Source organism: Eschrichtius robustus, chromosome 19, assembly GCF_028021215.1.
Source record: "Eschrichtius robustus isolate mEscRob2 chromosome 19, mEscRob2.pri, whole genome shotgun sequence".
Lineage (NCBI taxonomy): Eukaryota > Metazoa > Chordata > Mammalia > Artiodactyla > Eschrichtiidae > Eschrichtius > Eschrichtius robustus.
Genome location: NC_090842.1, coordinates 66233255 through 66247212, shown reverse-complemented (window position 1 = coordinate 66247212; position 13958 = coordinate 66233255). Strand labels below are relative to the sequence as shown.

General features: G+C 42.3%; 1 protein-coding gene across 1 annotated transcript in view; it reads left to right on the top strand.

Moving 5' to 3' along the window:
- OSCAR (osteoclast associated Ig-like receptor) overlaps positions 1-13958 on the top strand; it is a 29434-nt gene extending 15476 nt beyond the window's left edge. Inside the window, exon 6 of the mRNA XM_068527184.1 lies at positions 13778-13958. Coding sequence (XP_068383285.1) covers positions 13778-13958 — 181 coding nt within the window. The remainder of the gene's footprint in view (positions 1-13777) is intronic.

The following is a 13958-nucleotide window of genomic DNA, read 5'->3' as shown; positions in this document are numbered from 1 at the left end:
AAAGATTGAGAATTTCTTTTTATTTAAATTAGCGTATCTATCAAATGCAGTCTGTAGACTTGTAGTTTAAAGATTTGGATCCTGATTTTTTTTAAAAAACTGGACATTTTTGAGATCACTGGGGAAATTTGAATACTATCTGGATATCAGATAGTATCAAGGAAGTACTGTTGGTTTTCCTAGTGCGATACTGCTGTGGTGGTTATATATTTTTTAAAAAGATTCTCATCTAATAAAGACATCTGTGTACTAAAATATTTTGGGATTAAAAAGATGAGTTTTAAAAAAAAAAAGCTCTTCCACTGGAGGAAAAAGAAAAAAGGATGAGTTCACAAGAAAAATCACTCAATAAAATTTACCTATTACTTTAATAACTACTATTATAATTATAGCATATCAGGCATAAGTACAATCCTGGTCCATGTCCCTCCACCCTCGAAGGCAACCATAGCTTGGTCCATTTCTGAACATAAAGCTGCAAAACTGGATCTGGGATCATTTTCCCAGACACTTTCGGGGTTTTAGTTTGAGGTCCCCAAATCATTCAAAGTCTACACCCCTATCTTTTCTCCATTATCAGGAGATCTATGGTTGTCAATTTATGGTAAAGAAGGAAGCAATAGAACACTGGTCAGGGGCTTCCCTGGTGGTGCAGTGGTTGAGAATCCATCTGCCAATGCAGGGGACACGGGTTCGAGCCCTGGTCTGGGAAGATCCCACATGCCACGGAGCAACTAAGCCTGTGCACCACAACTACTGAAGCCTGCATGCCCTAGAGCCCGTGCTCCACAACAAGAGACGCCAACACAATGAGAAGCCCGCGCACTGCAACGCGGGGGCTACTCTTTGTTGCGGTGTGCAGGCTTCTCACTGCGGTGCCTTTTCTTGTTGCGAAGCACGGGCTCTAGGCACGTGGGCTTCAGCAGTTGTGGCACATAGGCTCAGTAGTTGTGGTGCACAGGCTTACCTGCTCCGCGGCATGTGGAATATTCCCAGACCAGGGATCGAACCTGTGTCCCCTGCATTGGGAGCACAGACTCTTAACCACTGCGCCACCAGGGAAGTCCCACAGGCGGGCTTCTTAGTTGCGGCTCCAGGGCTCCTTAACATGGCTCGCTGGCTGCTTAGTTGAGGAACTTGGGCTCCTTAGTTGTGGCATGTGAACTCTTAGTTGTGGCATGCATGTGGGATCTAGTTCCCTGACCAGGGATCGAACCTGGGCCTTCAGCACTGGGAGCGCAGAGTCTTATCCACTGGACCGTCAGGGAAGTCCCAACATAACACTATTACATATAAAATAAACAACAAAGTCATACTGTATAGCACAGGGAACTATATTCAGTATCTTGTAATAACCTATAACGGAAAAGAATAGATAACTAATAAGAACCTGTTGTATAACACAGGGAACTCTACTCAATACTCTGCAATGCCCTATATGGGAAAAGAATCTAAAAAAAAGAGTGGATACATGTATATGTATAACTGATTCACTTTGCTGTACACCTGAAACTAACACAACATTGTAAATCAACTATACTCCCATAAAATTTTTTTTAAAACTATAATGGAGGGCTTCCCTGGTGGCGCAGTGGTTGAGAATCTGCCTGCTAATGCAGGGGACACGGGTTCGAGCCCTGGTCTGGGAAGATCCCACATGCCGCGGAGCAACTAGGCCCGTGAGCCACAATTACTGAGCCTGCGCGTCTGGAGCCTGTGCTCCGCAACAAGAGAGGCTGCGATAGTGAGAGGCCCGCGCATCGCGATGAAGAGTGGCCCCCGCTCGCCGCAACTAGAGAAAGCCCTCGCGCAGAAACGAAGACCCAACACAGTCAAAAATAAATAAATAAATATTTTTTTAAAAAAAACTATAATGGAAGAGAATATGAAAAAATGTGTGTGTGTGTGTATATATATATATATGTATAACTGAATCATTTTGCTGTATACCTGAAAGTAACGCAACATTGTAAATCAACTATACTTCAATTTAAAAAAATTTTTTTAAAAAGATATGGATTGGACTCTAGCATCCAGCTGTGCTCTTCTTCTATGTGATCAAGACAGAGAACTGAGAAGAGAATGACTTTCTCACACAGATTCGAGGTTTTTAATCTCACGTCACTGCACGAACCTAAAGTCCTTTTCCATCTTAGAAAAATCCTGCAGAAGTAGTTCTCGTCCTCGTTCTGCATTTGAGGAGCCTGACATCGACAGCTGCCATGACATGCCAAGCCCACTCAGCTACTCAGTGGAGAAGCGGAATTCAAATTCTGGTCTGTGCAGTTCCCGAGACCCCGATTTTCCACTGAGCCATACTACTAGGAAATGTAAAAGGTCTTAGTTTGGGGTAGAAAAGTGTGGAGTGTGAATGAAGGGTGTAGCGGTTGGGAAAACCTCAAGAAGATAAGTGAACAGTGAATCCAGTGATCTTTGTAGGTGTTGGCAATCTTTTTATGTAAAGGGCCAGAAAGTCAGAGAGGCTCAGTGGGCCACAGGGTCTCTGTTGCAACTTCTCAACGCCTGTTAGAATTGGGCGGGGGGGGTGAGGTGGGGGGGCATCAAAAAGACAAGAGAGGGGAATTCCCTGGTGGTCCAGTGGTTAGGGCTCCGAGCTTCCATTGCGCAGGGGGCGTGGGTCATGGGTTCCACCCCTGGTTGGGGAACTAAGATCCCTCAAGCCAAGCAGTGTGGCAAAAAAAAAAAAAAAAAAAAAAGGAAAAGAAAAAAAAGATAAGAGATATAGTGTTGGTGGAGGTGCAGAAAAGGGAACCTTCATGCACCGCTGGTGGGCATGTAAACTGGGGCAACTGTTATCAGAAACAGTACGGAGGTTCCTCAAAAAATTAAAACTAGAACCACCATAGGATCCAGCAACCCTACTTCTGGGCTTGTATGTGTCAACCCTACTTCTGGCTTCAATAGTGTATATGTGTCAACCCAGTCTCCCAATTCCTCCCACCCCACCCCTTTCCCCCTTGGCATCCATACATTTGTTCTCTATGCCTGCGACTCTATTTCTGCTTTGCACATAAAGTCATCTATACCATTTTTCTAGATTCCATATACATGTAATATATGATATTTGTTTTTCTCTTTCTCTATATGACACTCTCTAGGTCCATCCACGCCTCTACAAATAACCCAGTTTTTGGTTTTTGTTTTTTAATATATCTTTCTTATTTATCTATTTATTTATTTTTAATTTAATTTATTTATTTATTTTTATTTATGGCTGTGTTGGGTCTTTGTTTCTGTGCGAGGGCTTTTCTCTAGTTGCGGCAAGTGGGGGCCACTCTTCATCGCGGTGCGCGGGCCTCTCACTATCGCGGCCTGTCTTGTTGCAGAGCACAGGCTCCAGACGCGCAGGCTCAGTAATTGTGGCTCACGGGCCTAGTTGCTCCGCGGCATGTGGGATCTTCCCAGACCAGGGCTCGAACCCGTGTCCCCTGCATTGGCAGGCAGATTCTCAACCACTGCGCCACCAGGGAAGCCCAAATAACCCAGTTTTGTTCCTTTCATGGTTGAGTAATATTCCATTGTATGTATGTACCACACCTTCTTTATCCATTCCTCTGTTGATGGACGTTTAGGTTGCTTCCATGTCCTGGCTATTGTAAATAGTAATTTCAATTTTAGATTTTTGAGATTTACTTTGGGGCACCAAGGAGATTACTCCTGGCCAGTTGTAATGTCAGAGATACATTTAGACCATTCTATGAGAGCAGAAAGAAATATCTCAGGGCAGAAGACTACGTTTACAGCAGCTAGATGTCCTTTCACAGGGTGAGGGTCTCCCCACCTCTTTCCCCCACTCTTCAGTTGATGTGGGTAGTTATGGTCTTGGAAGGAGACTGCAACGCATGGCAAGGAATTGGGGGAATCACTGTGATTCCTGGAGCTTCAATAATCTTTGCAAACGACTGTCTTCACATACGGCTTCAATTCAGTCAGTCAACACGTATTTACTGAACATTTGCCAAAATCTAGGCACTTTCTAAACACTGAGGATGTAGTCCCTGCCCTCAAGGGGCTTAATTTCTAGACTCCAGATATCTTTTTTTTTTAATTGGGGAATAGTTGCTTTATAATGTTGTTAGTTTCTGCTGTTCAGCAAAGTGAAACAGCTGTATGTGTACATATCCCCTCCTTTTTGGACTTCCTTCTCATTTAGGTCACCACAGAGCACTGAGTAGAGTTCCCTGTGCTATACAGTAGTTTCTCATTAGTTATCTATTTTATACATAGTAGTGTATACACATGAATCCCAATCTCCCAATTCATCCCACCGCCCCCTTCTCCCCTTGGTGTCCATACGTTTGTTCTCTATGTCTGTGTCTCTATTTCTGCTTTGCAAATAGGTTCATCTGTACCATTTTTCTAGATTCCACCTATATGTGTTAATATATTTGTTTTTCTCTTTCTGACTTACTTCACTCTGTATGACAGTCTCTAGGTCCATCCATGTCTCTGCAAATGGCATGATTTCATTCCTTCTTATGGCTGAGTAATATTCCATTGCATATATGTACCACATCTTCTTTATCCATTCATCTGTTGATGGACACTTAGGTTGCTTCCATGTCCTGGCTATTGTAAATAGTGCTGCAGTGAACACTGGGGTGATGCGTCTTTTGGAATTCTGGTTTTCTCCGGGTGTGTGCCCAGGAGTGGCTCCAGATATCTTATGATTTCAAGAACATCATGAATAATAGGTGCCATCAAACCCTAAGTGCTTTTTCCCCAACCAAGTGGTTTTTGTCATCACTGATGTCTCTAGAAGCCATGGCACCAGGGGAGGGGAGGGGTACTATACTTTCTACAGTGTTGACACACTCAGGACACACCCTGGGTGACACACATGGGTGACAAAGAAGATCAGGAGTGAAGTCTAGTGTCTCTTGTCCCCTCCCCGACCATGAAATCTAGAGATGACATCACAGGATAGTATAGAAGAATAAGATGGATAAAGATGGGTGGTGGGGAGAAATGGTGGGTTCTGGGGCAAAATGGCAGGACCATTCAATATCCAGGGGCATTGTGCTGTGTGTCCTACCAGACAAGAGCCCCCTTCTTGGCCTCACAACCCAGTGATCACCTTGAGATTTGGGTGGCGGGTAAGGTTTTGCATGATTTGAGTACTTTTTTTTTTTAATTTATGTGATTGACTAGTCATCCCCTGACTCTCATTTCTACATCACTTGCACTATCTCCTCTTTTTAACATCTTTGCTTTCTTAACTTTCTACACCTTTGCTTTTTTTTTTCGGTTGGGGGGGGGGCTTAAACAACGGAAATTTATTGTCTCACAGTTCTGGAGGCTGGAACTCTTAAGACTGAGTGTCCGCAGGGTTGGTTCCTTCTGAAGCTGTCCCAGAGAAGCTGTCCCAGGCCTCTCTCCGGCTTCTGGTAGTTTGCTGGCAACCCTTGGCTTGTAGAAGCATCACCCTGACCCCTGCCTTCATCTTTATGTGGAGTTTTCCCTGTGTGTGTATCTGCCTCTGAATTTCCCCCTTTGTAAAGACACCAGTCATATTGGGTTTAGAGTCACCCTAGTGACCTCATTATAACTTGATTACCTCTATAAAGACCCTTTCTCCAAATATGGTCACATTCTGAGGGTCTGGGGGTTAGGGCTTCAACATAGGCATGGGCTGGGGGGCATAATTTCATTCATGACATAGGGCAAGTGGAGAGAATGGCTGAGTGTCTTGTTGGGGCCTGTCCTGGGGTGAGAATTGAAGACAGGGCCGTCATCTCTGTTTTTGTTGGAATAGAGTCTACTGTCTAAGTTTCTTGAACCTCTAAGTTTACCTACCAGGCTATCCAGACTTCCTCAGGTAGGATTAACTCTGTAGCTACATCGTCAGCCGAGATTGTAAGCTGTGGCTAAAACAGCTACTAAGTGATGCGTGAGGGCGACCTCAGTGCTGTTCTCACTGGACTGTACTCATGCTTGGAGGCTCTGGAAGACAGCAGTCTTCTCAGCATTGCTGTTTACAGCTCTGTGGTTCTCGGAGACTTCCCCCAAACTTCAGCTAATAAAAGCACTGATGTGTCTGCTCTGTCTTGACAGTCTTTGGGGGCTTTTTTTTAAAAATATAAATTTATTTATTTCATTTATTTTTGGCTGCATTGGGTCTTCGTTGCTGCGTGCGGGCTTTCTCTAGTTGCAGTGAGCAGGGGCTACTCTTCGTTGCAGTGCACACGCTTCTCACTGCGGTGGCTTCTCTTGTTGTGGAGCACGGGCTGTAGGCGCACGGGCTCAGTAGTTGTGGCTCGTGGGCTCTAGAGCGCAGGCTCAGTAGTTGTGGTGCACGGGCTTAGTTGCTCCATGGCATGTGGGATCTTCCCGGAGCAGGGCTCGAACCCATGTCCCCTGCATTGGCAGGCAGATTCTTAACCACTGAGCCACCAGGGAAGTCCCCCCATGTCTATTTTAGACTGCATTTTTTCTCTTCAGTTATATCCCCCTTTTAACATGTATTTGAAATCATTATAGATTCACAGGAAGCTGGAAAAAATAGTTCAGATACTTAATGGTCCATTATTCACCCATAACAATAACAAATCCAAGAAGTTGACGTTAGGCAGATGACATGATACTCTATATAGAAAACCCTAAAGACTCCACACAAAAACTATTAGAACTAATAAATGAATTCACCAAAGAGGTGAAAGAATCAATGAATTAGCCAAAGAGATGAAAGACCTATACTCTGAAAACTATAAAACGCTGATGAAGGAAACTGAAGATGCTTCGAAAGAATGGAAAGATATCACATGCTCTTGGATTAGAAGTATTAATAGTTAAAATGGCCATACTACCCAAAGCAATCTACAGATTTAATGCAATCCCTATCAAAATACCCATGACATTTCTCAGGATCTAGAACAAACACTCCTAAAATTCATATGGAACCACAAAAGACCCCGAATTTGTAAAGCAAGCTTGAGAAAAAAGAACTAAGCTGGAGGAGAAAAAGAACAAAGCTGGAGAAAAAAGAACAAACCCTTGCAGACTTCAGAATATACGACAAAGCTACAGTAATCAAAAGAGCATGGTACCAGCACAAAAACAGACACATAGATTAATGTAACAGAATAGAGAGCCTGGAAATAAACCTGCACATTTATGGTCAATTAATTTATGACAAAGGAGGCCATATACAATGCAGAAAAGACAGTTTCTTTAATAAGTGGTGCTGGGAAAACTGGACAGTTACATGTAAAATAATGAGATTAGAACATTTCTAGGGAACTATATTCCATATCCTGTGATAAACCATAATGGAAAAGAATATAAAAAAAAAATGTATATAGGTATATAACTGAGTCACTTTCCTGCACAGCAGAGATTGGCATAACATTGTAAACCAACTAGACTTCAATAGGGACTTCCCCAGTGACACAGTGGATAAGAATCCGCCTGCCAATGCAGGGGACACGGGTTCGAGCCCTGGTCTGGGAAGATCCCACATGCCACAGAGCAACTAAGCCCATGCGCCACAGCTACTGAGCCTGTGCTCTAGAGCCCACGAGCCACAACTACTGAGCCCACGAGCCGCAACTACTGAAGTCTGTGCACCTAGAGCCCATGCTCCGCAACAAGAGAAGCCACCGCGATGAGAAGCCCACTCGCCGCAACTAGAGAAAAGCCTGCACGCATCAATGAAGACCCAACGCAGCCAAAAATAAATAAATAAATAAATTTATTTTTTAAAAAAAGAAAAGACTCTGCAAAAAGAAATCCTTGGGGCTGGATTTGTCAATTCTGTGCACTGGAGTTTTTAACTGTGAGAAATAAATATTTGTTGGTTAAGCCACCCTGTCTACGGTATTCTTTTAGAGCAACCTGAGCTGACAAAGACACATACAAATGCAGCTGTACATGGGACAGGGGAGGAATGTGTGTTTTCCCTTTTCCATTGGATTTTTTAAAAAAATTAAAGTGGATCCCCACTTGAGGATTCCCCTTACTGGGCTGTAGGAACCCCCAAAGGCTCAAGTGCTAAGCATACTCCTGCCCCACTCTGCTGCCATCCCCCCGCCTTTTTTTCTCTGCCAACTTATTTTTATCCACACGCTCCCAACCTTAGCAGCACGTCAGCTCTGCTAAGAGAAACCAAAAACTTGTGCTACAGCGCCACCTTCTGGAAAATGAAAGAAAGGCTCTCAAATATCAATCTCTTGAACTGTTAGAATCAAAGTAAACAAAGCCTTGGAGGTGATGTCAGCAACATGGTGGTGTGAGATGCTCCCTTTGTCTCTCCCCTTCAACCTCAACCAGTAAAACATCCGTAACTCAATAAGGGTTCCTCTGCTTAACACACCAGGATGCTGGAGAGTTTCACACATCTGTATATCTAAAGGTGGGGGGAATGGAACATGTAGAAGAGGTGAAACCAGGTGGAGGTGGTGCCCACAATCCAGGTGACCATGGACACAGCAGAGGCACCTGCTATCCCAACATCCCAGGGTGTGATGCCAGTGACAGCAGTGACATCAGCAGCAGCAAGGCACCAGTGACCACAAAGGCACAAGCAGTGACAACAAGGGCACCAGGCAACACCTCTGGCAAAGGCTGCTGGGAGGCGATTCTCAAATATAGCCAGAGGCAGCTCAAGTAAGACAAACAAAAAACTTGCGCTATAGCACCACCTGCCGAAAAAAGAAAGTCCTCTAATTACTAACCTGTTGAATCATTAGAATCAAGCAAAAAAAAAAAAAGCTTTACCTAAAAAAGAAAGGCGTTGGCTACTTCAAACGCACCAGCAGAGGACCAACTCATCAAGCACCATGAAAAACCACAGTAAAACAGTATTACAAAAAGAAAATGACAATTTTTCCAGAAACAAACTTAAAGTCATGGAATATTGTGATCTAACTGATAGAGAATTCAAAATAGCTGTCATGAAGAAACTTCACAAGCTACAAGAAAACTCAGAAAGGCAGTTCAATGAGCTCAGGAACAAAATTAATGAACAATGGATGGACTTAAGAGATTGTTCTACCAAGTGAAGTGAGTCAGACAGAGAAAGACAAATATCATGTGATATCACTTATATGTGGAATCTAAAAAAATGATACAAATGAACTTATTTACAAACAGAAACAGACTCACAGACTTAGAAAATAAACTCATGGTTACCAAAGGGGTAAGGGGGGGAGGGATAAATTAGGAGTTTGGGATTAACACATACATACTACGATATATAAAACAGATAATCAACAAGGACCTACTGTATAGCACAGGGAACTCTACTCAATACTCTGTAATGACCTATATGGGAAAAGAATCTGAAGAAGAATAGATACATGTATACGTATAACTGAATTGCTTTGTTGTACACCTGAAACTAACACAACATTGTAAATCAACTATACTCCAATAAAAAAAAAAAAAGACTGAGTACTAAGTGCTGGCAAAAAAATAAATAAAAATAAAAATAATGAACAGAAGGAATACTCTATCAAAGAGATTAAAACACTAAAAAGGAACCAAACAAACTCTGGAGCTGAAAAACTCAATAAATGAGATGAAGAATGCATTAGAAAGCACTAGAAATTGATCAGACCATATGGAAGACAGAATTAGCAAGATCAAAGAAATCTAGAAATGATACAGGTAGAAGAGGAGAACGAACTAAGATCTTAAAAAATGAGGAAACTCTACAATAGCTATCTGACTTCATTATGAAGGGCAACTTTAGGATAATGGGTATCCCAGAAGAAGACAGGGAGAAGGTAGCAGAGAGTTTATTTAAAGAAATAATAGCTGAGAACTTCCCAGATTTGGGGAAGGAACTGTATGTCCTTGAAGCTAAGAGAACACCTCATTAACTCAATGCAAAAAGACCTTCTCCAAGGGGGCTTCCCTGGTGGTGCAGTGGTTAAGAATCTGCCTGCCAATGCAGGGGACAGGGGTTCGAGCCCTGGTCTGGGAAGATCCCACATGCCACAGAGGAACTAAGGCCGTGCGCCACAACTACTGAGCCTGTGCTCTAGAGCCCAAGAGCCACAACTACTGAGCCCACGTGCCACAACTACTGAAGCCCGTGCACCTAGAGCCCATGCTCCACAACAAGAGAAGCCACCGCAACGAGCAGCCCAAGCACCTCAACGAAGAGTAGCCCTGGCTCGCCGTAACTAGAGAAAAGCCTGCATGCAGCAGTGAAGACCCAATGCAGCCAAAAATTAAAAAAAAAAAAAAAAAAGACCTTCTCCATTATATTAAAACTGTCAAAAGTCAATGACAAAGAAAGAATTTTAAAGGCAGTCAGGGAATAAGGATGGTAATCTACAAAGGAACTAGGCTATCTGTAGCAGAAGCTACAGGCCAGGAGACAGTGGAATGACAGTCTCAAAATACTGAAAGATTAAAAAATGTGTCAAATGTGCCCAAGAATACTCTATCCAGCAGAGTTATCTTTCCAATATGAATTAGAAATAAAGGGGGACACAGAGTTTTGAGGGCATTAGCCCACTGTGGCCCCCTTTGCTTGGCAAAGCAATAAAGTTATTCTTCCTGTCAAAAAAAAAGAAAAGAAATAAGCCTTTCCCAGACAGAAGAAAGCTGACAGAGTTCAACACTAGACCTTCCTTACAAAAAATGTTGAAAGGAGCTCTTCTACCTGAAACAAAAAGGCAAAAGTACACAAAATGTTGAGGAAGGTGATAAACAGATGGATGTATCAGAAAATTGCAACTCTATATCACAATAGGTTTTTAAACACTTAATTACAGCATAAAGGTTAAAAAGGAAAAAGTAGTACAAATAACTATAGCCACTTCAATTTGGCAACAAGCTCATAACATAAAAAGGGATAATTTGAGACAACAAAAACAGAAAAGGGAAAGAGGAAAAGGATAGAACCCATATAGGCAAATGAAGATAAGATGGTATCAGCAGAAAAAGGGCTATTTCATCTATGGGATGTTTTATACAAACCTCATGGGAACCACAGCACATAAATCTAGAGCAGAGACGTGAAATATAAAAAAAAGAGGAAACTAAGAAAAATATCATAGAAAAGCACTAAACTAAAATGGCAGACAGAAACCCACACAAAAATAAACAATAGAGATACAGAGCAACCAGGAAACAAAAGATAAAGTGGCAGGACTAAGTCCTCCTCTATCAATAATTACCCTAAATGTAAATGAATTGAATTCACCAATCAAAAGACACGGAGTGGCTGGATGGATTAAACAAAAACCCAAGACCCAACTATATGCTTCCTCCAAGAGACTCATCTCTGGGTTTCTAAAAACAAATGCTGGCTCAAAGTAAGGGATGAAAGATGATAACTCCAAGCAAACGTCAGCCAGAAGAAAGTGGGTGTAGCCATACTCATATCAGACAAAATGGACTTCAAGCCAAAAAAGGTAACAAGAGACAATAATGGACATTATATAATCACAAAGGGAACAATTCATCAAGAAAACATAACAGTTATCAATACAAATGCACCTAACTCAGGAGGACCAAAATATATAAAGCAATTATTTTTTTTTAATAAAGCAATTATTAACAGACCTAAAGAGAGAAAGTGACAGCAACACATTAATAGTAGGGGACGTTAACACCCCACTTACATCAATGGATAGATCATCCAGACAGAAAGTCAACAAGGAAACTATAGCCTTAAACAAAATATTAGAACAAATGAATTTGACAGATCTGTACAGAACACTCCATTCAAATGCAGCAGAACACGCATTCTTCTCAAGTGAACATGGAACATTCTCAAGCATAGACCATAGGCTGGGACACAAAACAAGTCTCAATAAATTTAAGAAGACTGAAATCATATCAAGCATCTTTTCTGACCACAGTGGTATGCAGCTAGGAATCAACTAAAGAAGAAAGCTGGAAAAATCACAAATATATGGAGACTGAACAACATGCTACTGAACAACTATTGGGTCAGTAAAGAAACCAAAGGAGAAATTTTAAAATACCTGAAGATAAATGAAAATGAAAATATAACATACAAAAATCTATGAGATGCAGCAAAAGCTAAACTTCTAAAAGTGAAATTTATAGCAATACAGGATTACCTCAAGAAACAAGAAAAATCTCAAAAAACAATCTAACTTTACACTTAAAGTAATTTAAAAAAGAACGAACAAAGCCCAAAGTCAGTAGAAGGAAGGAAATAATAAAGATAAGAACAGAAGAAAATTAAATAGAAACTAAAAAGACAATAGAAAAGATCAATGAAACTAAGAGCTGGTTCTTTAAAAAGATACACAAAACTGACAAACCTTAAGCCAGACTCACTAAGAAAAAAAGAGAGAAAGCTCGTAAATAAGATCAGAAACGAAAGAGGAGAAATTACAATGGATACCACAGAAATACATTTTTCCAAAGAGGACATCCAAATGGCCAACAGGCACATGAAAAGATGCTCAACATCACTATTATTAGGGAAATGCAAATTCATACCACAATGAGCTATCACGTCACACCTGTTAGAAGTGCTATCACGAAGACAGGAGACAACAGGTGCTGGTGAGGATGTGGTGAAAAGGGAACCCTATACAGTGCTGGAGGGGATCTAAATTGGTCCAACCACTATGGAAAACAATATGAAGGTTTCCTCCCAAATTAAAAATAGACCTACCGGGGCTTCCCTTGTGGCGCAGTGGTTGAGAATCTGCCTGCCAATGCAGGGGACACGGGTTCGAGCCCTGGTCTGGGAAGATCCCACATGCCGCAGAGCAGCTGGGCCCGTGAGCCACAATTACTGAGCTTGCGCGTCTGGAGCCTGTGCTCCGCAACAAGAGAGGCCGCGATAGTGAGAGGCCCGCGCACCGTGACGAAGAGTGGCCCCCACTTGCCACAACTAGAGAAAGCCCTCGCACAGAAAAGAGACCCAGCACCGCCATAAATAAATAAATAAATAAATAGAATCCGATTTAAAAAAAAAAAAACAGACCTACCATATGACCCAGCAATTCCACTCCTGGGTATATACCCAAAGGAAACAAAAACAGGATTTTGAGGCGATATCTGCACTCCCATGTTTATCACAGCATTATTCACAATAGCCAACATAATGGAAACAACCCAAACTGATCAACAACAGATGAATGGGTAAAAAGATGTGGTATATACACACAATGGAATATTATGCAGTCATGAGAAAGGAGGACATACTGCCATTTGTGACAACATGGGCGGACCGTGAACTCATTAAGCTAAGTGAGATAAGTCAGACAGAGAAAGTAAGTACTCTATGAAATCACTCACTTATAAGTGGAACCTAAAAAAGTCAAACCTGTAGAAAATAGAGAGTAAAATTGTGTTACCAGGTACTGGGGGCTAAGATTGATGGTGTTTAAGGGTACGTATTTGTAAGGAGTAGTAAATAAGCCATAGAGATCTAATGCACAGTAAAACGAACATAAACAGTAACACTATCGTATAATTATGTAATGTGATAAATATTATTACAACATATATAAATGTATCAAAGTAACAGCTGTACACCTTAAATTTACACAATGTTACATGCGAAATTTATTCAATTAAAAAAATGACATGACAGAGTGAGCACGCCTAGCATGTCCTATTTTAAGACTTTTAAAGGTATCAAATTGGCTACAGTAACAGCGAACTCTAGAGAGAAAAAGAACCCCTTGCATATTTAGGGAGCTCTTTGGGATGCCACACCCAAAGCACCTGAAATCAAAGACCCCCCCTCTCCTCCGGGCAAGCCGGAGGCAGCGGGAGAGGGAAGGCAGGTCTCCTGGCCCTCCCCCAACCCCAGCTCCGTGAAGGGCGCCGCCAGCCCCACCTGCTGGGCCCCCCGCCGCCCCCCCCATGCCACCTGCTCGCCCCTCCGCGCCCAGGCCCGACAGAGGCGACGAGGTGCACCTCGAGGGCGCGCGCGGCCGCTTCCGACGGCGGGGCTCGAGACCATCCTCCCCCGGGAACGGACGCTCATCTAG